The sequence below is a fragment of the Carcharhinus amblyrhynchos genome, chromosome 1 (genome assembly GCF_965287045.1).
Source record: "Carcharhinus amblyrhynchos chromosome 1, sCarAmb.v2.hapA, whole genome shotgun sequence".
Taxonomy (NCBI): Eukaryota; Metazoa; Chordata; class Chondrichthyes; order Carcharhiniformes; family Carcharhinidae; genus Carcharhinus; species Carcharhinus amblyrhynchos.
In genome coordinates this window covers 68,032,632-68,060,229 of record NC_137324.1, presented here as the reverse complement: position 1 = coordinate 68,060,229, position 27,598 = coordinate 68,032,632, and the positions used below count along the sequence as shown (strand labels likewise).

Here is a 27,598-nt window from a genome sequence, read left to right as displayed (position 1 = left end):
GACAGGAATCCATTCAGAGGTCTCAGCTTCTCAGGATAATTTCCAATGTCAATCCATGATTAAGTAGAAGTTATCCAGGCACTAATATAGCAGGTAAATGTGTAATGACAGCACAACAAAATAACAACAATTTAAACAAACATCTATAAGGTGCAAGTTAAAGGTTGCTTTCGAGTTCCACTTATAAAGATAGGAGTCCTGGAAATAAAACGGAAGGGTTACAGCTATTCGCAGAAGGCGGCGGCTACAATACCATTGGTTTTAGAGACTTAGTTCAACAACAGCACAGCTTGGCAAACAAAGAGATACTTGTAAACATAGAAAAATAAACTTGTAGTTATGTGAAAGAAAATGTGATAAAAGGGATATATCTGTCTAGTCAAGTGTAGAATAAGAGGAATTTGTGTGAACAAGAGGCAAACAAGATGGCAACTTAGTGAGCATCTGTTATAGAGTGCTAGGCCAATGGGAAGCAAGTACATCAACTATGAGGTCAAATAAGCAATGATTTTTAAAATTAGTTAACATGTTTTTGGGGGCAGTGAATCCCAGCCAACAATGAAAACTAATTCCCTCTAATTTTAAATATCTATCATCTTGCAAAATCAGATGCAGCAAATGAAGAAAAAGAGCAAATGCTGTGTAACTCGTTTTTAAAATAATTGGACCTGGATCATTTTAAGGCCCTGCATTTAGGGCTACTTTTTAAAAAAAATACAGCATCAAACATTAAGCTTGGATATGAAGCAAGGACACAGTACACAGAGATAATCACCCCACTGATTGTCTTCAGTCTTCTGAGGGCTATCAAATACTGATTACAGTAACATATTAAGATTGCAATTGTGTGTGAATGAGAAATGTAGATACAAGAGGGTGAAGAGATGTCAAGTTGCCTAGTATTCAGTGACATGGTAGAACAAGGTAGGTGAGTGAATTGTGTTTATGGCCAGGATATCTTAAATCTTCAGGAAGTGGAGCTGAAGAATACAAATCAGCAGCAGCAGTATTGTTACAATAGGGTATAGCTGAAGAAAGCAGAACCGTCTGCGTTAAGACTGGCTAAAAAGGAACTGAGGGATCATATATTAATTTCAGTAAAACGTTTGGTAAGGTTCCCCATGGTAAGCTATTACAGAAGATATGGAAGTATGGGATTGAGGGTGATTTAGCGGTTTGGATCAGAAATTGGCTAGCTGTAAGACAAAGGGTAGTGGTTGATGGGAAATGTTCATCCTGGAGTTCAGTTACTAGTGATGTACCGCAAGGAACTGTTTTGGGGCCACTGCTGTTGGTCATTTTTATAAATGACCTAGATGAGGACGTAAAAGAATGGGTTATTAAATTTGCGGATGACACTAAAATCAGTGGAGTTGTGGACAGTGGGGAAGGATATTGCAGGTTATAGATAAGCTGCAGAGCTGAGCTAAGTGGTGGCAAATGGAGTTTAATACGGGAAAGTATGGAATGATTCACTTTGGAAGGAGTAACAGGAATACAGAGTACTGGGTTAATGGTAAGATACTTGGTAGTGTGGACGAACAGAAAGATCTTGGTGTCCATGTGCATAGATCCCTGAAAGTTGGCACCCAGGTTGATAGGGTTGTTAAAAAGGCGTACGGTGTGTTAGCTTTTATTGGTAGAGGAATTGAGTTTCGGAGCCATGAGATCATGTTGCAGCTGTACAAAAGTCTGGTGCGGCCACACTTGGAGTTTTGTGTACAGTTCTGGTTGCCGCATTATAGGAAGGATCTGGAAGCATTGGAAAGAGTGTAGAGGAGAATTACCAGGATGTTGCCTGGTATGGTGGGAAGGTCTTATGAGGAAAGGCTGAGGGACTTGAGGCTGTTTTCGTTAGAGAGAAGAAGGTTAAGAGGTGACTTAATAGAGGCATATAAGATGATCAGAGGATTAGATAGGGTGGACAGTGACAGCTTTTTTCCTCGGATGGAGATGGCTAGCACAAGGGGGCATAGCTTTAAATTGAAGGGTGATAGATATAGGACAGATGTCAGAGTAGGTTCTTTACTCAGAGTAGTAAGGGCGTGGAATGTCCTGCCTGCAACAGTAGTGGACTCGCCAACTCCAAAGGTATTTAAATGGCCACTGGATAAACATATGGATGGATGATATTGGTTAGATGAGCTTTAAATTGGTTTCACAGGTTGGTGCATCATTGAGGGCTGAAGGGCCTGTACTGTGCTGCAATGTTCTAGTTCTATTAACAAATATCAGATACCAACACTGAAGAAAGTGAAATTTTCCAGGAAAACATTCTCCAAACCAGAGGCCAGTCTGGAAAAAGATGCAGATTGCTGACCATCATATATTGTCTTGCAAGTGATTCTTTGTTCCCAAGTGGATGGCCATGAGAATCAGAAGTCAAATGATTGTACAGTTTATCTGGAGCTAGACATGTACACGAAGCAAGATTAGAAGTGATACTATAGGGAACAAATAAAAACAACCACATGGTGATAAGCCACACAACATGGTGAGAAATAATACAAGGACCTTAACAGCAATTTATTAGGATAGCATCAAAACCTAGGTTTTGATGAATAGAGAATAAGAGAATATTCTCAGGTGTACTTCCAATATTTGACAAAGGAGAAGGGAGTTATCAAAATCGAGTGGCTGGTGGTTTGGAGCAAAGAAAACAACTGCAAGCATCTCAAAGTATTTTACAGCCAATTCAATACTTAGAGGTCATAAAGGTTTACAACATGGAAACAGGCCCTTCGGCCTAACTTGTCCATGCCACTCTTTTTTTTTTTAAAAACCCATAAGCTAATCCCAATTGCCTGCATTTGGCCCATGTCCCTCTATACCCATCTTACCCATGTAACGATCTAAATGCTTTTTAAAAGACAAAATTGTACCCGCTTCTACTATTACCTCTGGTAGCTTGTTCCAGACACCCATCACCCTTCATGTGAAAAAAACTGCCCCCCTGGATACTTTTGAATCTCTCCCCTCTCACCTTAAACCTACGTCCTCTTTGGGAAAAGGTATTGATTATCTAGCTTATCTGTGCCCGTCGTGATTTTATAGACTTCTATAAGATCACCCCTCAGCCTTCTACACTCGAGAAAATAATCCCAGTCTATCCAGCCTCTCCTTATAATTCAATCCATCAAGTCCCATAGCATCCTGGTAAATTTTTTCTACACTTTTTCTAGTTTAATAACATCCTTTCTATAATAGGATGACCAGAATTGCACACAATATTCCAAGTGTGGCCTTACCAATGTCTTGTACAACTTCAACAAGACATTCCAACTCCTGTATTCGATGTTCTGACTGAAGCAGTCATGATGTGGAGATGCCGGCGTTGGACTGGGGTAAACACAGTAAGAAGTCTCACAACACCAGGTTAAAGTCCAACAGGTTTATTTGGTAGCAAAATCCACTAGCTTTCAAAGCGCTGCTCCTTTGTTAGATAAGTGGGGGTTCTGATCATCAGAACTCTATCTTGAGTTCTCTGGTGAACAGAACTCAAAGATGGCAGTCCAAAGATGTGCAGGTTAGTTGGATTGGCCAATTTAAAATTGCCCCTTAGTGTCCTAAGATGTGTAGGTTAGAGGGATTAGTGGGTAAAATATATAGGGATATGGGGGTAGGGCCTGGGTGGGATTGTGGTTGGTGCAGACTCAATGAGCTGAATGGCCTCTTTCTGCACTGTAGGGTTTCTATGATTTCTATGAGAACTCCCACTTACCTGACGAAGGAGCAGCGCTCCGAAAGTTAGTGGATTTTGCTATCAAATAAACCTGTTGGACTTTAACCTGATGTTGTGAGACTTCTTACTCACTGATGAAACCAAGCATGCTGAATGCCTTCTTCGCCACTCTGTCCACCTGTGACTCCACTTTCAATGAGCTATGAACACGTACCCCAAGATCTCTTTGTTCTGTAACTCTCCCCAACGCCTACCACATCTGAAGTGTAGTCACTGTTGTAAGGTAGGAAACATGTCAATCAAATTATGTGCAGCTCATTCCCACAAACAATGTGATAGCAGGTGGATTCTGGACTAACAATGGTCATCAGGATTAGGTGAGAATGTGGAGTCGAGGGCACAACCAGATTAGCCATGATCTTATTGAATGAAATTTGGCAGAATGGCCTACTCCTGTTCCTAATTTGCATGCTAATCATAGAAACTAGAAGCAGGAGTAGGCCATTCAACCCTTCAAGCCTGCTCCGCGATTCATTTTGACCATGGTTGATCATCAAATTGAATATCTTGATTCTCCCCATTCCCCCCATATCCCTTGATCTCTTTAGCTCCAAGGGCTATATCTAATTACTTCTTGAAATCAGACATTTTAACCTCAACTACATTCTGCGGTAGTGAAGTCCACACATTCACCACCCCTCTGGGTGAAGAAACTTCTCTTTACCTTGGTTCTAAAAAGTTTACCCCTTATCCTTAAACCATGATCCCTAGTTCTGGACTGCCCCATCATAGGGAACATTCTTGCTGAATCTATCCTGTTTAACCCTGTTAGACTTTTATAAGTTTCTATGAGATCCCCTTTCACTCTTCTAAACTCTAGTGAAGATAATCCTAGCCGACGTAGTCTCTCCTCACGTGACAGACCTGCTATCCCAGGAATCAGCTTGGTATACCTTTGCTGTACTTCCACTATAGCAAGGATTTCCTTCCTCAGATAAGAACACCAAACTGCATACAATTTTCCAGGTGTTACCTCACCAACACCCTATACAATTGCAGCAAAACATCCCTATCCCTATACTCAAAACCTCTCCCTATGAAGGCCAATGTACCATTTGCCACCTTTACTGCCTGGTGTACCTGCATGCTTACTTTCAGCGACTAATACACAAAGACATTGAGATCTCATTGAGTATCCATCTCTCTCAATTTACACCCATTCAAGTAATACTTCCTATTATTGCAACTAAAGTGGACACCTCACATTTATTCACATTAAACTGTATCTGCCATACAGATGCCCACACACACACACACACAGCCTGTCCAAATCACACAAGCATCTCTGCATCTTTCTCACAGGTCCACCCCCCAACCAACTTTGCATCATCCAAAAATTTGGAAATAATATATTCAGTTCCCTCTTCCAAATCACTGACATATAATCTGAATAGTTGAAATCCCAGCACAGATCCCTGCGGAACCCCACTAGTCACTGAATGCCTTTCTGAAAAAGACCCATTTATGCCCACTCTTTCCTTCCTAATTGCTAATCAGCTTTCTATCTATCTCAAGACATTACCTGCAATCCCACATGTTTTAATGTTATATACTAGTCTGTTATGTGAGATCTTGTTGAAAGTCTTCTGAAAGTCTAAATAAACCCCATCCACTGGTTCTCCTTGGTCAACTCTACCAGTTACATCCTCAAAGAATCCCAATACATTGTCAAGCATGATTTCCCTTTGGTAAATCCATGCTGACTTTGCCTGATTATGCCACTGCCTTCCAAATGCCGAGTTATGAAATCCTTGATAATAGGCTCAAATATCTTTCCCAGTACCAACATTAGGCTCACTGGTCTGTAGTTCCTGGTTTTCTTTCTATTTCCCTTTTTCGATAGAGGACTTGCATTAGCTGCTCTCCAATCTGCAGCAACCAGTCCAGAGTCCAAATAATTTTGGAAAATAATTTCAATCAATTTCCCCTAATACTGATTTCCTTCAGCTCCTCACTAAAACATGTTTCTCTCAATACTTCTGGTGCATTGTTGCAGTCTTCACAAAGCAAGACCTAAATAAAGTACAAATTTATTTCCTCAGCCATTTCTTTATTCCTCGTTATGAATTCTCCCGTTTTAAGGGGCCTACATTTGTTCTTGTCAATCTTTTTCTCATTACATATTTAGGGAAACTTTGTCAGTTTTAATGTTTCCTGCTAGCTTACTTTCATACTCTGATTTTTCACTTCTTAATCAATATCTTGGGCTTTGCTAAAATTTTAAACTGCTCCCGATCCTCAGGCTTACTACTTATTCTTGTCAATTTGTATATTTCTTCCTTGAATGTGATACTACCTCTAATTCACCTTGTAAGCCATGGCTTGGCCACAATTCCTGAACCACTCTTGCGCCAAACTGGAGTAAACTCCTGAAGTTCACCTACTTGTTCTTCAAATGCCTGCCATTGCCTGTCCGCTGTCTTTCAGTAATATTTCCCAGCATATCATGGCCAATTCATGCCTCATACCATTACAGTTACCTTTATTGAGATTCAGGACCCTGGTCTCAGAATCAATTATATCATTATCCACCTTGACAAAGAATTCTACCATATTTTGGTCACTAGTTTGCCAACTAATCCTTTCTCATGGCACAACATTCAGTCCAAGATGACCTGCTCCCCTGTTGGTTCCTCAACTTATTGCTCCAAAAAACCATCCTGCATGCACTCTAGAAATTCCTCCTCTATTGTACTGCGACTAATTTAAATCTCCCAATATACATGCAGATTAAAGTTGCCCATAATCAACATACGCATCTCTGATTTCCTGTCTAATGCTTTTCCCAACATTACTACTACAGTTTGGTGGTCTGTATATCACCTCCACCAATGTTTTTTGCCCTTTGCTGATTCTTAACTCAACCCATACAGATTCCACATCATCTATACTGATATCTTTCCTCAATATCATATCAATATCATCTTTAATCAACAATGTGACTCCACCACGTTTTTCTTTGTCTGTCCTTCCTAAACACTGTATAGTCTTCAATTTTTAATTTCCATCCTCGCTTACCTTGGAGCCACTTCTCTGTAATGCCAACTATATCATACCCCTTTACATCTATCTGTGTAACTAATTCATCCATTTTGTCTCGTATGCTCCAAGCATTCAAGTACAAAACCTTAAGGTGGGCACTTTTAACATTTATTTTCCCTTTCCTACTCTCTTTTACTCGCTTGTTATCTGACCCTGGCCCTTGATTTCTCTGCCTATCACTTTCCTTATTCTCCTTATTGTCTTTTCCTCTTGTTCTTAATTCCCCTGCTCTGAATCCTTGCAGAGGTTCCCACCCCCTGCCATATTAATATAAACCCTCCCCAACCACTCTAGCAAGTACCCCACTATTCTGATTGAGGAATACATATTGACCAGGACACTGAGGTTAATAATTTCCCTGTTGTTCTTTGAAATAGTGTCAGAGAATTTTTACATCTACCTGAGGGGGCAGATTGAACTATCAGCTGAGTTTGGAAACTTGTAAATTAGTGGTGAGAGTGCCACGAACTGAGTCATAGTAAACATGTAGAACAGAGACATACTAACATGAAATACATCTTTCAGTCCCGTGAGCCAGTGGGCAAAAGAAAGAAGCTGCTGCCCCACAGAGTATACAAATCATCAATAGTTTTGTCACAACAGGAGACAATGTGATGACTTCAGCCAGGCTAATGAGGTTGGCTTGCTAGAATATGAACACCCTGATGTGTCCTAATTGATGGTCCAATCAGGGAGCCTCATGCTCCCTATTTAAAGGGGGTGCCATAGCAGGAAGCTACTGGGAGTGCGAGCTCTGTGTATATATTACAGTTTTAAATAAAGAAGCTTGGTGACAGGACTTTTGCCTCCATGGAATTACTCCAGGCAAATACAGGATAAAGACATAGGAAGCAAAAACACTTGTGTGTTAATATCAGTTTAAAAAAAAAAGGCAGGACTGAAAGATCCTATTGCTGCCAATTGTCTGATTATCACCAGGCATTGGGAAAAAAAAGAGATCAGCCAAACTTAAGATTAACTAAAGGCATTTGAGCTTTGAGTTTCAGGAGCATAGAAGTGTTTATTCCTTAGAGAAGGTTGGTGGAAATAACACTCAAGATTCAAAGGAATTTACAGACTGAAACCCACCAATGTTTCCACAAATTTCAAAATCACACATGTGCAAACAGTTGATACGCCGAGGCTTGTGAATGTGTGGCATTATAAAGGTTCGACTGATAGTTGTACCTATTGAAGATTCAAGCTTGGTTCAAAAGGAGACAGAACAGCTAACTTTACTGAGCAATTAGGATTATAAATTTCAATTTGTATGTAGCTCACGAGTCAGTCTGAAGCCATCATGCACAAGTCTAATCAGTAACCAATAGTGATTTGGAAATCAAGCAGTTGCATTTTGGAGAACAGTCTTCTGTTGAGCTTTATGCATCTTTGCAATTTTTGACCTCATTAGCAAAGGAAGAAGTTTCTTGTAATTACAGTTTTACACTGGGTAGTATTCTTCTAGACACATTATATTCAATCAATATTGCCAGTGGTACCTAATCCGAACTAGTATGAAAGAAACCATCACCAAAGTCAAGAAGATCACGTAATCACGTGTGATGTTGAGTAATAAAGTTTCTTATTCTCAGGCCTTGGGTCTGACCACATTTTATGGCACATTCTTGAAAGAACAGCAAAGTGGAGGTAGCTCAGTACAGAAACTGACCAGTGGCACTGAACTCAAGGAAATAACTCCAAAACTTAGTGTGATTACTTTATGGGATTAGTTGTATGCACTGCAAAGTCTTGTGTTCAAGGATACTTTGACTAGAGAACAGAGAGAGTCTGAATGAAATAATAGGATCAATTTGTGGATTAAAAGTAACTAAGATTATACCTTTCTTGTTTAGTGGTCGTTTCCTTACACAAACACATATTCTTTGTTCATCGATCTAAAAGGAAAACAAAGTTTCAGTTGCAGCACAAGCTGTACTAATCATGCATGCAAGTAATGGTTATGCCACACAAGTATCAGGTGCACCTAAACTATATGGACTTCAGCAGTTCAAGGCAACAGCTCACCATCACCTTCTCAATGGTAAATAGTAATGGGCAATAATTGCTGGCCTTGCCAGCGATATCCGCACCTTCTGAGTGAAAAAGAAAAATGCTTCCAGGCTAGCAAATCAAATTTGCAGACTTAATCTGTGTAGTCACTTAGAACCACTTTGACATAACATCTTCAGTTGGCTCACTGGCACAGAAAAGAAAATTGTGGCTACTTCCTATAATGCTATGTAAAATTATTGCAAAGCCCCAGGAAATGCATGTAGGGTTTAAAAGAAACAAGTACAAGTACACTACATTTTAAAAATGTAACTCTAAGGTTCTTTATATCCCAGATGAGTTATTGCCTCACAATCATGTCTTATAATCACATAATCAATGATCTTGTATAGACTGAATGAAAGTACAAATTTAAACAAATAGTTAGTATTTAAATAAGAATTTTACTCTGTACCAAACTGCCTCTGGAAAAGTCAAAGACTTCTTTTCACTTTAAATACATATTAACACTGAAAGTTATTAAAAGTGATGTGTTAAAACTGTACAATAATCATAGAAAGATGTAAAAATGTTATAATTACTTTGACATTAAAAAAACATATACCACTATCATGGTATTGCACAACATTAATAACATATACCAAAAAGCTTAAATTCAATCATTCAAAATTGCATGAAAGAAACTTTTCAGTCTATTATATCAGTACAGTTTACCAGCTTAACCTTGTAACTTACAGGATCAGCAGCTGTAAGAGGTCGATAATCAAGACTTGATCTGAATTCTCTTATCATGCACATAATTTCCCAATTTGGATTTGTAGAATCAACGTCCTATTATATCAAACACACAATTATTGAAGTAATCATACACAATAACAAGATTACAATAAGTAGAAGATGACAATTACGCATTCTAACACTGGTTTTCCAAATCTTGTGCTTCAGACAATATTTTCCAGAAGACCATTTGCAAAAATGGGGACTCAGACAATCATTTGTCACTCCAATACCTTACATTGTTTACTAACAGACCAGTTTGGTCCCAATAGTCCTCAACATTACCTCCTATGAAGGCAGTCAAAGCCAATGAGAAAATGCTACATCTAAGAGGGAAGTTACAGAATTAGTCATAAACTGTGGGGAGACAAAAAATAAAGGTATTAATATTTAGTCTCATTTTACTCTCACTAGCAGCAAATTATAGGTTTGATTTTAGGGGCATCAAATGTCCTATAATATTTCACCCAAATTGCCATTCTTTGCAGGTTCCTGTTCAGCATATATTGGCATTCAGTGATAACCTTTCGAAGATCAGAGGAAATTATGGGTTAAAAATACTTCCATCTAGATATTAAGACTATATTAGGTAGAGCTTAAGCCATTTCGCTCCAGTCCTATATCAGGCACAACAAGGCCTATCATGATATCCTAATGCTACCCTGTCGAGATCAGTTGAACTCAGGAAGGAGCCCTGGAATTGAACTTGGAATTTTCTTGGTTTTTACAGCACAGATCCACTTTCATCATTAAAAGAGATATTAATAACATGACTTTATCAAGTAAATTAACAGAAATTCTGAAAATGCAGATCACATGAATCTTGCTACTTCGTAACCATATATTCCTGTTTATTTCACCGAGATCCAATATGGCTATAGAAATTTCTGGTAACAAGTCAGGAGAAGAAATTCCAAGCAATTGCATGAGCAAAACAGTATCTTTTACCATCTGAATATAATCAAGTATTGCCAATCACCTGGCGGATAAGTAACCTATTATGGGAAAAACAGGACACAAAACTAAAATTTGTGTCGAAACTCAGGGAACGGGTGAAAAAGAAAGCATTTTGTGCAATAAACGATTGCAAACCTGAGCTCTTTTTTCTCTCATCTCTTGCTGCTGTATTCGCCGCTTTTCACGCTTTTCCTGGAGTTTTTCAACTTCTTTCACACAATTTGATTTTCTGCGTGCTGAAAGATGTATTTATCAGAACAATACATATACATTTGGTCAATCACGTGATAAAACTGGCTAAATTAGCTATTTATATTTAGCGCACTGTAAGCAAGCACAATTGGGTTGACTAAATTGAAATCTACATATGAAGAAACTACACGATTAGTGATGAAAATAGATACTTATGGTTTCATATACTTAATGCTTTGATACAATAACCTAATTTGCATTTTGTTTAGAACATCGAACAGTACGTGACAGACAGGTTCTTCAGTCCACGATGTTGTGCCAAACATGACACCAAATTAAACTAATCCCTTCAGCCTGCCCTTGGTCCATTTCCCTCCATTTATTGCATATTCATGTGTGTATCTAAAAGCCCCTTGAACACCCCTATTTTATCTGCCTGCACCGCCACATCCGGCAGCGCATTCTAAACAGCTACCACTCTGTAAAGAAAACTTTCTCCTCACATCCCCTTTGAACATTCCCCCTCTCACCTTAAGTGCATACCACCTGTATTAGACATTTCAACTCTGGGAAAAGATTCTGACTGTCAACCCTATCTATGCCTCTCATAATTCTATAGATTTCTATCAGGTCTCTCCTCAGCTTCCAACGCTCCAGAGGAAACAACCCTAGTTTGTCCAGCCTTTCCTGACATCTCATATCCTCTAATCCAGACAGCATCCTGGTAAACCTGTTCTGAACCCTCTCCATATTCTTCCTGTAATGTGGCGACCAGATTTGAACAAAATAGTTGTAGCAAAACCAAAGTTCATGACATCCTGATACTTGTATGCAATGTCCTGACCAATAAAGGCAAACATGCAAAACATCTTCTTTGCCCCCCCTATCCACATGTGTGGCCACTTTCAGGGAGCTATAGACTTGAACCCTAAGATCCCTGCGTACCTTAATGCTGTTCAGAATCCTGCCATTATCCATATACTTACCTCTAACATTTGATCTCCCAAAGTGGAGCGCCTCACACTTGCCCAGATTACACTACATCTGCCATATCTGCAACTGATCTACATCCCACTGTATCATAGAATCATAGAAAAACTACAGCACAAACAGACCCTTCGGCCCACAAGTTGCGCCAATCAAATCTCTACCTATCTTCTACACTATCCACAAATCTACCTATTTTTGTGTCTGCAAACTTATTAACCCATCCATCTACGTTTCATCCGAGTCATTTATATATATCACAAATAGCAGAGGTCCCAGTACGGAGCTCTGTGGAACATCACGAGTCATGGACCTCCAACCTGAAAACACCCTTCTATCACTACTCTCTGACCTCTCTGGGCAAACCAATTCCAAATCCAAGTTGCAAAGTCTCCATGGATCCCTGCACTTTAACCTTTCGAAAGAGTCTACCATGAAGCACCTTGTTGAAAGCCGTACTAATCCAAATAGATTTTTCAAGGATCCTAATTACAATCAAAAAGACCTCAAAATTCTGTGCGGTAATCTACAAATTCACACTAATTACAGTCTCAATTATTCATTCTTTTCTAGGAATATCATCACACAAGAACACAATGCCACTAGAAGTGCAAACAAATTGATGTCTCAAAAACTAGGAGGGATGGAAAAAAATCAATCCTTGCATATCCAAGGCAAAACATCAGAGTGTGGTTTACAATTTTTCTGTTCATGCAGCTAGTTCCTAATATGAGCTTCTCCAATATAGAATATGGAAATTTAAAAACAACAACAAAACTATTAGTTATTTCAGGTCATTCTTTTAAGCCCTAAATGCATTGACCAGAACATCACTAGTCAGGATGAGGGGGGATCTCATTGAGATGTATAAGATGATAAAAGGGATGGATAGGGTAGAGGTGGAGAGGTTCTTCCCGCTCAGAAAGGCCAGCAGGACTAGAGGGCACAGCCTCAAGATAAGGCGGGGGGGGCGGAAAGCAGTTTAGAACAGAGTTGAGGAGGAACTTCTTCACTCAAAGGGTGGTGAATCTCTGGAATTCTCTGCCTGTTGAAGTGGTGGAGGCTACTTCGCTAAATATATTTAAGACGCAGGTAAATAGGTTTTTGGTAGGCAAGGGGATTAAGGGCTATGGGGAGAAAGCGGGAAAGTGGAACTGAGCCACTTCAGATCAGCCATGATCTTATTGAACGGCAGGGCAGGCTCAAAGGGCTAGATGGCCTACTCCTGCTCCTATTTCTTATGTTCTTATGTGCTTAGAAGGGGATAAATACCTGGATAAAAATCTGAAAAATAACAAATTTCAAGTTGTTTCTGTAGCTTCATGGTTATAAATAGTTGCAACAGTTAAAAACTCATTTGCATGTGGTCTGAATTTCGCCAGCATACACTGCAAATGCACATTACTGGTGAAATGGGATAATTGAAATAATTTGATGTTAAACATTAATAGTTTTGAAGTAGGCAAATGTAGTTATGAGCATTAACAGCTTTAAAATAAAAGTTCTGAGAGCTCTTTTTTAGCATGCCAGTGTGAGAAAGTAACAATTCATGATCTTCACTGAATGGGTAAGCAAAAGTGTGATAAGAAAAACAGACTTCAGCCTTCAGTTTGTTAAACTACAGCTGCAGCCAGTATAATATTGCTTATTAGGATTTATAGTGTAAGTGTGATAATCAAATGTTACATAACCTTGGTACCAATCAGGCGAGATTACGAGCTTTGTTTTTCAAATATGTCTCTGAATTAAGTATCTGTTGTGTCCAAAGGACTACTGCTAAGAGAAACACAAGCTGACAAACTAAAAGAGCTTCATTAATGCATGTTCACTTCAGGTTGCTTCTTTAGTCTGCATCATTACTCACACTAGTGATCTGAGATATCATCGTCATGCATATGTTATAGAGAGTGCTCCATGTATGATGCTTTTAAAATTAAGCCTGCCGGTCTCAGAGGTTCAAACAAATAAAGAGCTTTATTTAGAATATGTCAACACTACAGGCTATGTTACACTGCCTGTTGCCCGTGCAAACAGCCAATGTCATGAAATTAGTTTCTTAAAATGCCTCTGCTCCACTGCAGGGTTACTAGTGAGGAAACACTAGAAGTATCACACATACACAACATTTCCCTTTCTAGTCAAAGGTCCTTGACACAACAAACAGCATAACGTGAGCATTCAATGGCGTTTGATAAGGTGCCCCATGCAAGGCTTATTGAGAAAGTGAGGGGGCACGGGATCCAAGGGGACATTGCTTTGTGGATTCAGAACTGGCTTGCCCACAGAAGGCAAAGAATGGTTGTAGATGGGTCTTTTTCTATATGGAGGTCAGTCACCAGTGGAGTGCCCCAGGGATCTGTTCTGGGACCCTTGCTCTTTGTGATTTTTATAAATGACCCGGATGAGGAAGTGGAGGGATGGGTTGGTAAGTTTGCTGATGACACAAAGGTTGGAGGTGTTGTGGATAGTATGGAGGATGCCAGAAGTTGCAACAAGACATTGATAGGATGCAAGACTGGGTGGAAAAGTGGCAGATGGACTTCAACCCAAATAAATGTGTGGTGATTCATTTTGGCAGGTCAAATAGGATGACAGAATATAATATTAAGGTTAAGACTGTTGGCAGTGTGGAAGATCAGAAGGATCTTGGGGTCTAATTTCATAGGACGCTCAAAGCAGCTTTGCAGGTAGAGGCTGTGGTTAAGAAGGCGTATGGTGTACTGGTGTTAATCAATCGAGGAACTGAGTTTAGGAATCAGGAGATAATGTTGCAGCTGTATAAGACCCTGGTCAGACCCCACTTGGAGTACTATGCTTAGTTCTGGTCGCCTCATTACAAAAAGGATGTGGAAGCCATAGAAAGGGTGCAGAGGAGATTTGCAAGGATGTTGCTTGGATTGGGTGGCATGCCTTATAAGGATAGGTTGAGAGAGCTCGGTCTTTTCTCATTGGAGAGATGAAGGATGAGGGGTGACCTGATAGAGGTGTATAAGATGTTGAGCGGTAGTGATCAAGTGGATTCTCAGAGGCTTTTTCCCAGGGCTGAAATGGTTGCCACAAGAGGATACAGGTTTAGGATGCTGGGGAGTAGGTACAGAGGAGATGTCAGGAGTAAGTTTTTCACTCAGAGGGTGGTGGGTATGTGGAATCAGCTACCGGCAGAGGTGATGGAGGCAGACTTGATAGGGTCTTTTAAGAAACTTTTGGATAAGAACTTAGTAAGATAGAGGGTTATAGGTAAGCCTAATAGGTAGGGACATGTTCAGCGCAACTTGTGGGCCAAAGGGCCTGTTTGTGCTGTAATTTTTCTACGTTTCTAACGATTTGGACGCCAGTGTTCTGTCAGCAAGCCTCCAATGTTTGCTTTTTATTGCTTGCTGCAACCTCTGGTGTTTTTGGTTGGGTTTGGATGTCATTCACAATTGTCTTAACTGGAGTTGGCATAGTGTTCAGAGGTTGACTTGGTGTCTTGTTCTTGACTAAGATGCTGCTTTCCCCAATCGGTTCAGTTAGTGAGGGGCTCTTAGGAAGGTCCAAGGTCTCTTGGCACAGTTTGATTTGGTCTCAGCTGTCTGTGGCAAATTGGTCCTGGCACTGAAAGTTGAACTGCATGTCTCCTCCACATTACATTGTCTCAGGTTTGTATGGTGTAGGAGACTTGTCCTGTATGCGTTATAATGGTGCCAGATATTCATTTTTCATTTGTGGTATAGTTCATTGCTAGAACTTCTTGGCTTGAAAAAAAACACAACATACCACTTGTTCTCCCGCCATATAACCTGATCCTGCTGCTTTTTCCTCAAAAATTTCTTTTGTTTTTAAGTAAATCGAATGCTGTGCATACTTGATGTCAAACCATTCTCAATGCCGAAGAACCTGGGTTGCTAAGTGTGCAGTATTTCTGTACGTGAGCAGGAATTGACTCAGCATTTAGACAACGATCCTTGTTCTCTAGTTACCTTCAACAAATGTTTCCGTCTGTACAAAACGTTCTACTAGCCCATTGTGGCGGGATGATAAGGAGCAGACTGAACATGTTCAATTCCGTTCTCCTTCAAGTAGTGTATGAGTTCTTGCAAAACAAACTGTGCCTTACGAGTTGTTCAGGGTAAACAAATCTGAAGATTTCACACAATCTCTCTACTTTCTCTGCTGATGCTGAATTCATTATAGCAATCTCAGGCCATTTCGAATGAACATTGACTAGAATGAGAAACATACGCCCTTCAAACTGTAATCAACATGTATGTGCTACCTGGCCTTTTCTGACATTAATAGGACTAATGCTGGCAAGTTCATTATTTTTGCAAAAGACAAACACATTGTTGCTTTCTGCTCAATTTTGATATCAAGCCCTCGCCACCAAAAATAGCTTCTGGCTATCTTCTTACATCTATACAGTACCACAGTGGCCTTCAGGTAATTGGTTTAATATACGTTTCTCGTAGTGGTGGAATGATGACTCTCCTTTCCCAAAGGAGACAACCTGCTTGTATGGATAATTCAAGTCTTCAAGTGAATGTGGTTACTCTGTGGTCTTGCCTCAAAGCACCATGTCCATAATATCTGACACGACTGGATCACTTCTGGTATGTGACTCCACTTGTCTTGCAGTTACAAGAGTGTTGTCTACTTGCACGAAATTGAAAGTTTCCTCTCAAACTACTTATTGACAAATTATTGGGTAAGAGTAGGTCAGGAAAGTCCACCTGCATTTTCATGAAGTTTGATTGACAACACTTGGTTGTTATAATCTAGGTCAGAAATTCCAAGGTACTTTATGAAGTCAGCCTAGATCATAAGTTTGCAATTTGAATTTGGCTAAAGTAAGCATAAGTATTTCACTCCAGATATGATTCAAAGACTCACTAGGGAGCTTTTATCCAACAAAGTTTATTTAACAATACAGTTAACAGAAAGAGAATTAATAATAACTTTTACTAATTACAAACAAAATGAAATAATAACCATGATATTGCATAAACCTTAAAAGCTTAATGCACTGTTCCAACCAAACAAACCTCCTTACACCGACCTAGGTTTAACACAGAAAATAAGAATGCTCAAATGATTTTGCAGCTCTGCAACACTTGCTGTGAATTAGTCCTTTGGTTGGAGAATTGAAACGCTGGATTTTCTGCTCTGGAAAACGGAGCATCTCGACGTTGAACTACAGCCACTGTTGGCCTCTAGCTAGCAAACCATGAACAGCAAAATTTTCCCTCCAGGGAAGCAAGAACACATTCTTCCAGCTAGCTAGCAAAATTTATAATACCAGGAAGAGAGACAAACATATTGTCTCCAGCTTGGAGTCCAAACATCTTTTAACTAGCCAACAGCCATAACTGAAAGTAAAAGAACACTTGGGAGAGGAATAAAGCTGTCCCACCTGACCTGTCAATCAGCCCATTTCCTTTTCATGTTTTACAATACCCCCAGCTCCAAATTTGTTGTTGCGGGGTACTTGCTACTTACTGTACTCCCATTTCTGTTATGGATTGTTTCAGGCAACGCCATAGCAAGCCTCTTTCCAAAATTATTTTCTTCAGATTCCGCGATAATTTTTCTGATTCCTCCAGTGGCTACAAGCTTTGGTTGGCTCTCATTGCCAGCTCTCATGTATTGATAACTTTAATTATTCACTTTTCTTTTTGGCAGAAAACATGATATTTTGTTTGGTTTTCTCACTGTTCAATCTAACCTTTTTTTTTTTAACCATTTATGGTTCGTCTTTGGAGATTTCAACAAATCAAATGCTGAACAAAATTGTTGCTTCATCATCAGTAATGCTGGAGAAATTTGCATTGTTGAATGAGCAGTATTCCTTTCCATGAGTAGGAATTGATTTAGACGTTTGGCCAATGCACCTTGTTTCCTGGTTAGCCTTAAATATGTGCTTCATTGTTTGGACACAACATTCTACTAGTCCATACGTGGCAGGATGGCATGGTGCAGACCTAATAAGTTGTATTCCCTCCCTTAAGAAATTTGAGATACTTCTTAATTGCTCAGGAAATCCAAATCTACTAAACTGGTGAACTGGTGCGGCAACAATAATCTCTCCCTCAATGTCAACAAAACGAAGGAGGTTGTCATTGGCTTCACAAAGCGTAAAAGGAGAACATGCCCTTGTCTATATCAATGGGAACAAAGTAGAAAGGGTCGAGAGCTTCAAGCTTTTAGGTGTCCACATCACCAACAACCTGTCCTGGTCTCCCCATGCTGACACTATAGTTAAGAAAGCCCCCAATGCTTTCACTTTTTCAGAAGACTAAGGAAATTTGTCATGTCAGCTACGACTCTCACCAACATTTACAGATGCACCATAGAAAGCATTCTTTCTGGTTATATCTCAGCTTGTTCTGCCCAAGTCTGCAAGGAACTACAAAAGGACGTGAATATAGCCCAATCCATCATGCAAACCAGCCTCCCATCCATTAACTCTATACTTCCTGCTGCCTCAGCAAAGCAGCCAGCATAATTAAGGACCTCCTGCACCCTGGACGTTCTCTCTTCCACCGGGACAAAGATACAACAGTCTGAGGTCACATACCAACTAATTCAAGAATAGTTTCTTCCATACTGCCAGACTTTTGAATGGACTTACCTTGCAAATTAAGTTGATCTTTCTCTACACCCTAGCTATGACTATAACACTACATTCTGCACGCTCTCTTTTCCTTCTCTATGAATGATATGTTTTGTCTGTATAGCATGCAGGAAACAGTACTTTTCACTGTAAGTTAATATATGTGACAATAATAAATCAATTAAAAAACTAGAGAATTCTCCTAATATCTCGATCATCTTTTCTGATAAGTTAACTTCTTTATGGTAACTTCTGGCCACTCTGAATGAGCACGATTGTGATTAAGAACATGTATCCTTCAAGAGATCCTGTGTAGTTGACGGGCACCCATTGTCAAGCCCCTTCTGGGCCTCCAAAGGATGCAGCAATGCTAACGGTGGCAAGCCTTGTACCTTTGTGCATGAAGAACACGTTCCAGCCTTCTCCTCTATTCTTGCATCCAATCCAGGCCACAAGATATAGCTCCTTGCTATCTCTTTCATTCTCACAAATCGACAATGCCTTCGTGTAATTTGTCCAACAAGTGTCTTCTCAATGGTGGAATGATTACTCCGAGCCCCCAAAGAAGACATCCTGACTGTACAGATAACTCCAGTTTTCTAGAGGAGTATGGTTTTAAGTCAGGTTTTGGTTTTGAGGTGTTGCCTTTTAGCACCATCTCCATCACTTTGGACAGTATCAGATTGCTCCAAGTATACTTCTTCTCCTGAAGTCACAGATGTAAAGTCTATCTGTTCAGTAGAAGAAATGAACGCTTGAACTACTTGCTGATAAACTATTTGGTAGTGGTAAACAAGAAAGCACATTTGCATTACAATGAAGACTGGATTGTCAATACTTGATGGTACAAGTGTGCGCAGACAAAAGCATTGACCATCACTACATTCTGTTGGCTGCCAATGATGATATTCCTCTATGTGGTCCAAAGATTGTCGTTGATGGACGACGGTCCCAGCAATAATGTAAATTACCTTCCATACAAGAACTGATGAATCACTTTACTCCAAAGATTATTCCTAAGGGTTTTCTATCAATTTGTGTGTAGTTACTTTCAGCTTTGCTCAATGTTCTTTTCACAAAGGCAACCGGTTTCTCTTCATCTGATGGCATGATGTGGGATTCCATTGCTCCAACAGCATAGGGAGATGCATCACACACTAACTATCGAGGTAGGTTTGGATCCAAATGCGTCAGGATTTTAGATTTGAGCAACATCTTTTTGACTTACACAGAAGCGTTGTTGCACTGATCCGACGGCCACTTCCACTTCTTGTTTTGGCACAGCAGGTTGTGCAATGGTTTTAAAACAGTCACCAAATTTGGAACAAATCTTTCATAGTAGTTCAACAATCCTAAGAAGGTGCGGACATCTCTGTAATAGCCTTGATTGTCAAAGAAGATTTGTGGAGGTCGCATGTCCCAAATATTCAATTGAAGAATTCGCACTTGCCTTTGTGGATTTTCAGTCCATAGATCTCCAATCCTTGAAGGGCAGCATCCAGGTTCCAATCCCATTCTTGTTCATCTTTACCAGTAACTAGAATGCCATCCAAGTAACACTGGACTCCAATTAACCCACTCATGATTTGGTCTATTGCTCTTTGCAACAATGTGATACCAAATGACAATCCTAAATATCGAAAACAAACCTTTATGTGTCACAATCATTAGAAATTAGAGATCCAAAAGGAGGGACTAAAATAGAGTCAATGAAATAGCTCTTATGAAATAAATAATCATAAGTAAGCTTACATTAATAAATAAATTTTTAAAAACTGCTATGGCGGACATTCAGTGAACAACCCGTTCAGCATTGGATTCTGTGCCACTATTATAATTTGCAGGTAACACAAATGTGTGTGTGCTGTGTGGGATTTTGAAAATTTTACTTTTTTTTTGAAAAGAGTTCTACACTGGTCTGAAGTATTATGTTCCCAGTTGGTATTTTGACAGGATGGAAAGATCCAAGAATGGAACCCTGGCTCAAAAAGCTGTAACTTTTTATTTTTTTTTCAATCAAATGTGGAGGAAGAGTACAGGACCGTTAATTAGTTTTAACAAAAATAAAAAGACATTTGTTAAACATGAAAAAAATGAATTATAACATTCCTTTACTCCCCCATTAGCTTCACAATTATACACAGATTTTAAGATTAACATAGACGACAAAGTACATGAGAAGTTACAATGGTCTTATTGACATGAAAAGTCCTTTTGACGTACACAAAATGATGGTGCTCAAACACCAATTCCCTTCTGAACCAAGTTAATGTCTATGGACCAAAACAGAGAATACTGAAAAACTTCAACAAGTTTGACAGCATTTGTGGAGAGAGAATAGAGCCAATGCTTCCTGACTCCTGAGTTTTTCTAGCATTTTCTGTTTTAGATTTGGGGGTCAATGGGTGCTATTCGGATTGGCGGATGGTGACTAGTGGAGTGCCCCAGGGGTCGGTGCTGGGGCCTCAGCTATTTACCATTTATATAGATGATCTGGAGGAGGGAACCGAGTGTAGGGTGTCGAAATTTGCTGATGACACCAAAATTGGTGGAAAGGCAAATTGTGCGGAGGGTGGGGAGAGTCTACAGAAGGATCTAGATAGGCTGGGCGATTGGGCCAGGAAATGGCAAATGGAATTTAATGTTGGCAAGTGCGAGGTGGTCCACTTTGGTAGGAATAATGGTAGGAAGGATTATTACTTACGTGGAGAAAAACTGCAGCAGGCGACAGTGCAGAGGGACCTCGGGGTCCTTGTGCATGAGTTGCAAAAACCCAGCTTGCAGGTGCAGCAGGTGGTCAGGAAGGCTAATGGGATGCTGGCCTTCATCGTGAGGGGGATTGAATATAAAAGTAGGGAGGTCTTGCTGCGGCTGTATAGGGCATTGGTGAGGCTACAGCTGGAGTACTGTGTGCAGTTTTGGGCGTCGTACTTACGCAAAGATATTTTGGCCTTGGAGGGAGTGCAGAGGAGGTTTACTAGGCTGATGCCGGAGTTGAGGGGGTTGAGCTATGAGGAGAGGCTGAATAAATTAGGCTTGTACTCGTTAGAGTTTAGAAGAATGAGGGGAGATCTCATTGAGACGTATAAGATGATGAATGGGATGGATAGGATAGAGGTGGAGACACTCTTCCCGCTCAGAAAGGATAGTAGGACCAGGGGGCACAGCCTCAAGATAAAGGGGGGGCGGTTTAGAACGGAGTTGAGGAGGAACTTCTTCACTCAAAGGGTGGTGAATCTCTGGAATTCTCTGCCCGTTGAAGTGGTGGAGGCTACCTCGCTAAATATTTTTAAGACGCGGGTTGATGGGTTTTTGATAAGAGAGGGGATTAAGGGTTATGGGGAGAGGGCGGGAATGTGGAACTGAGCCAAGACAGATCAGCCATGATCTTATTGAATGGCGGGGCAGGCTCGAAGGGCCGGTTGGCCTACTCCTGCTCCTATTTCTTATGTTCTTATCCACAATAGTTTGCCGTTATGTTGGTGAATATGGATTTCCCCTCAGAATCCCTCCAGATGATTATCACATAAGAGTTTCCGCATTCCACTCCCAAAAGCACGCTTTAAAATCTTCTGTCACAATAATGCTTTCACTTGGTGGTTTGCATCCAGAAATCCAGTCCAGGATTTTCAAATGACATTTTTAAACAAAAGTTCCGCTTCACATTTAACAGCAAATCCAGTAGGGGATATACATTCCTCCCGACTTCCTTTGTCCCAACTGCTTTTACACAAACTCCGAGATCCAGTCAACGATTCCCAGTTATTTAAATTCACATTCCACAGGCTGCAGTAAAATCTCAGAAATCAGAACATCACTTCAAATGTCTTTATGGAGCTTCAGCCTTACTCAGCTCAGCCTGTTTTTACTGAACAGTCCTTTGTTCAAGTACCTTTAACTACAGACTACTTGGAAACTTCTCTTCATTTCTCTAGTTTCCTTCACTAGCTGCTCTTTGGATAATAATTGTAAGAGATGATTTGATCAAATCCTTTAAGGTCCTGAAGGATCTTGACAGGGTGGATGAGAGGAGAATGTTTCCTCTTGTCAGATAATCTAGAACTTGAGGTAACTAGTTTAAAAACAAGTGATCACTCATTTGAAATGGAGGAGGAGGAAGAGGAGAAATTTTTTCTCTCAGACAGTCATGACTCCTTAGAATTCTCCTCCTCAAAAGGCAGAAGAAGCAGAGTCTTTGAATACTTTTAAGGCAGAACTAGATAGATTCTTGATTAACAAAGGGATAAAGTTATTGGTGTGGGGGCCGGGGTGGGATTTCAGAAATGTGACGCTGAGATTACAACCTGATCAGCCATGACCTTTTTGAATGGCAGAGCAGGTTTGAGGTAGCAAGTGGCCCACTCCTGCTCCTAATTTGTATATTGAATACTGAGTTTATGTGGGCATTTTCACTATGATTGTGGAAAATAAATAAAAATAAGATTAGCTCAGTATTACTTGAAAGTAACAGTACTGTGTTGTCAATTATCCTCCACCCTATAGTCCAGTTAACCTTCACTTGAATCTTGACTTAGGTGCCCTGTAGCATTTCACACCAGTTAGTGTATTTCATATAAGACACATAGTTATGTTGCACTTACATGGTGGTGCAAAATCTTTTTTTCCAGGCTGGGCGGGTGAGATATCAGAAGCACTGCCATTCTGATGAGTGGCTGAAGAATGCTCTGGAAGCTGACTTGGCCTTGATCGGGTTGAAGCAACTGTGAGAATAGGAACACAATTAATTGCAGTTTGGTAAATTTTCTCAGTGCAACAAATAAACCACAGTGAAAAAACCCAATTCTGAACAAGATCTCGGTGAAAGTAAACCGTTGACATGATTAAAAAAAAGCTTGCATTTATATAGCATCTTTCACTGGATCACTGGACACCTGAAACACTTTGAAATTGTAGTTATTGTAATATGTAGCTAATCCTTCAATGGATGAATTCCAAAATTAGCATCCAACTAGTTAAAACTCGGAAACATCAGCTTTACCACCCTTCCTTATTTGGTATATTTCTTTACTGGCAGAATATCAATATTGGACCAGTGGTTAGTCTGATGTAGTTTTCTGGGAAGGAAGTGTTGAGGAACAGATAAGGATGAATATCATCTCCTTTTATGTGTACAATCTGAATACAAATTTGCACAATTCCATCTCAATTTCCTGCCAAACTATTCTTTTTTGTAATTCATTTATGGGATGTGGGCACTGGCTAGGTGTTGAGCCCGTGTATGGTTTGATTCATTTATGCAAAGCCTTAATTTTAAGATATTTCTGCCTGTGTGATTACATTTAAATGCTAAATTTAAAAAAATTAACTAATCCAGCTTTAACTTGACTACATTTTAAAACTCAGGAGGTATGCTGGGTTAGCTAGAAACTGACCGCATTTTTGAAAAATACTGAGTCAGCAAAACAGGCTCTTTATAAGAGAAAGAAGGTTTTCATAAACAACTTCTGTGAGGCTGATTTCTCCAAGTTAGAGACAGCATGTGCTAAACAATATCCATAACAACGGTAACGAATAACATATACTGTAATTTCAATTCTATGTTTTCAGCCCAGTTTAGCTTTGTTTCTGAGTTCCGTTTTTGATCAGTACAGGACTGGCAGAAGAAGCCAGTCTCTCTCTCTCTTTTCTCTTCCCTTTTGTAATGACTTAATTTTAAGTTCTGTTACAAAAATTCCATTTAAACTCTGTAATCGTGCCACCTTTGTCTACTCAAAGGAATGAATGGACCCTACACTAGATTAGCATTTATTATCTATTCTGAATTGCTCTCGAGAAAGTAGTGGTGGGCTGCCTTCTTGAACCACAGCAATCATGTGATATAGGTACACCCACAGTGCTGTCAGAGAGTGTGTTCCAGGAATTTGACAGTCACAGGCGAACGAACAGTAATATATATCCAAGCCAAAGTGGCGCATACTTGGACGGGAACTTCAAGGTACTCTTCCCATGTATCTGCTGTCCCTGTTCTTCTAGATAATAGAGGTTCTGAGTTTGGAAGGTGCTGCTAAAGGAGCCTTGGTGAGCTGTTGCAATACATTCTGTAGATTCTATACACTGCTGACACTGTGCATTGATGGTGGAGGGAGTGAGTGTTTGTGGATAGCATGGCAATCAAACAGGCTTCTTTGCCCTGGATGGCTCAAGTTTCTACAGCACTGTTGGACTACACTCATCCAGCAAATGGAGAGCCACACTCCTGACTTGTACTTTGTGAATGGTGGATAAGTTTTGGGGAGTCAGGAGGCGAGTTACTTGCTGCAGGACGCAGTGGCATCGTGGCATTGTCACTGGATTAGTAATCCAGAGGTCCAGGGCAAGATCTGGGGACCTGTGCATAAATCTCACCATGACAGATGGGTGAAAATTTGAGTTCAATAACAAAAATTGGAATTAAAAACTTAACAATGAACATTAAACCACTGTCAATTGTCATAAAAACCCATCTGGATGGGGGGAGAGGCATATAGGGGTGGGCAATAAATGCTGATCCAGCCAGTGATGCCCCACATTCTGTGAATGAATTAAAATGTTCTCCTGTTATAGCCACTGTTGTTGCATGTGACCAGTCCCGTTCAGTTTCTGATCAACGCTAACCCCAGGTTGTTGATTGAAGGATACTGTGCAATTTAGTGATGGTAATACCATTGGATGTCTAGGTTAGATTCTCCTTTGTTGGAGGCGATTGCTGCTTGGTAGTTCTTTAGACTCAAAGCAGGAAAAAAGTTAATAAAATGCAAGGTGCAATGGGGTACATATTAATTTAGGCACAGAAGAGAAACAGGTTTTTACAGATACAGAATATTTTGAAAACTGAAAAGTAACCATGAAACACATTTGAAGATTAAAATGTTTTGGAGTTTAATACAAACATTTCAATAATTGTAATGGAAAAATATCAAATATAAAATTGAATCCGGTATTATGTACAAGTGCATCTAATTTTCAAATACTTCAAGATTCCCAATCTTTAGTGAATTTTCACTTTGTTACATTAAAACAAAAAATTGCATAGTTCGAAAGTGTAGCCTCATTTTTTAATTCTAAATACAGTAATCATATACAAAAGCTTTACACATTACAGGAGACATTTTAGTTCTTGAATAATTTTTTTAAATGTCAGCAACTGCATAATATGCAAAACCAAAATCAAAACATTTAAATAAAATGTTTTGCACTCATTTAAATCCTAGGAAGTGACAACTTTTAATACTAACTGAAATAAACAGTTGACCAAATGGAAGACAGAATTAATAATCATGCTAAAAAAATCAATGGACCAAGACTGTTTTCTTCACTACCTGCTATGACATCAAAACCTGGTAGTTAAATGAAAAGAACATTTGACAGAACAAAAAGAATGCAAATTATTTTTTAAAAAGTTATCTGACATTGATGTAATTCATTTCTAACCTAAATTTCAAATCTAGCCACACCTAAAAAATGACATGCCAACCTGGTGAAGCTACAATACAGGAAGCTACAATACGGGACCACATGCATGGGTAAACAACATGCCATTGATAGAGCATAATGATGCAACAACCAACAAATCAGATCAAAGCTCTGTAGTCTTGCCACATTTAGTCATGAATGGTTGTGGACAAACAAAGTGAGACAATGGCACCATAAAAATAATGATGGCAAAGCCCATTATGTCAATGCAAAAGAAAACACCAAGTGGTAAGCCATCTTGGTCCCCTCCTAAGGTCCCTAGCATTATAGGTGCCTGTCTTCAGCTGTAGGAACATAACAACATAGGACCTAGAATCTGGAGAAGGCCATTCAGTCCTTTAAGTTTGCTACACCATTCAATAGCCATTGAACACCATTGTAGCCTCAACTCCACTTTCCTGCCAGCCTCCCATAACCTTCCATTCCCTCATGAATCAAAACTCTGGCTAACTCTGTCTTGAATGAATTCAAAATTTGAACTTTGATTCATTCCACATGATAAAGAAATGGTTGAAGACACTAGAAACAGGAAAGGTTAAGGCTCTGATAACATCATTCCAGAATTCGCTATGCCCCTAGTCAAGCTGTTACAGCATCAGTCCAATGCTGTGCAAGTACACTACTGACATCTAGCCAACGAGGAAAATTGCCCAGGTATGTTCTGTTCACAAAAAGGACAAATGCAATCCAGTCAATTGCAGCCCCATTAGTCTATTCTAAACTATCACCAAAAGTGACGGTATCATTAAGAGCACTCAGTAAGAACACACTCATTGACACTCAGTTTGGGTTCCACCAACCCCACTTAGCTACAAACCTTATTACAGCCTTAGTCCAAAATTCAACAAGAGTACATTCCATGGGTGAACTTAGATTGATTGTTCTTGATATTAAGGCAGATCTGACCATGTGTGACATTAAGGAACCCAAGCAAAATTAAGTCAATGGGACAAAACACTTCACTAATTAAAAGTTTAGAATTTATTTATTAGTGTCACAAGTAGGCTCAACACTGAAATGAAGTTATTGTGAAAATTCCAAGTCGCCACACTCCGGCATCTGTTCGGGCACACTGAGGGAGAATTTAGCATGGCCAACGCACTTAATCTGCACATCTTTGGAGGAAACTGGAGCACCCGGAAGAAACCCATGCAGACACAGGGAAGAACGTGCAGACTCCACACAGTCACCCAAGCTGGGAATCGAGCCTGGATTCCTGGCGCCGTGAGACAAGATTGCTAACCACTGCGCTGTCATTAGTTATACCTAACACAAAGTCACTCCCAACTCTCCAGTAAAAGTTCACCTCTCCTTGCTACATCAGGTTGAAAATTCCACCGTCCAGCACTCCACTCTGCCAATTTGCCCAAATATGATTGCCACTAATAAGGCACACCTCAACATATCCCCATCTCACTTACGTGACAACTGTACCGCCAATCCAGAAATTCTAATATAAAACCCCTCGAAACAGTCTAATGGGCGCTAATAAAATCGTTCCCCTTCATAATGAGTTTTACTTCTGCTTCTCATTATTTCTTACAGAATAACTACAACACGTGAAATAGAAGCATGTCCCACTATTCAATACGATCATGGCTGATGTCCTCAACTCAATCTCAACAGTCTCAGCTCCTTTTCGATGCCATATCCCATAACCCTCTATCCCTTGATCTATCAAATATTTATCCACATCCACTTTAACGACTTCTAATGGACTTGCTCCCATTTTGGGCCAGAGAATTCCAGTGATTCACCACCCTGACAGAAAAATTTTTGCACACCTTAGTTTTAAATGAATGGTCCTTTATCTTGTATCTACATTCCCT

General features: G+C 39.8%; 1 protein-coding gene across 4 annotated transcripts in view; it reads right to left on the bottom strand.

Annotated features, from left to right (window-relative positions):
• LOC145341455 (kinesin-like protein KIF2A) overlaps window positions 1-27,598 on the bottom strand; it is a 110,118-nt gene that overhangs the window by 43,540 nt on the left and 38,980 nt on the right. For all 4 annotated transcript variants that reach the window (XM_080186427.1, XM_080186418.1, XM_080186441.1 and 1 more), the window contains exons 5-8: window positions 22,898-23,017; window positions 10,664-10,764; window positions 9,530-9,625; window positions 8,625-8,679 (exon numbers count right to left, since the gene is read on the bottom strand). In XM_080186427.1, the coding sequence (XP_080042553.1) occupies window positions 8,625-8,679; window positions 9,530-9,625; window positions 10,664-10,764; window positions 22,898-23,017 (372 nt within the window). The remainder of the gene's footprint in view (window positions 1-8,624; window positions 8,680-9,529; window positions 9,626-10,663; window positions 10,765-22,897; window positions 23,018-27,598) is intronic.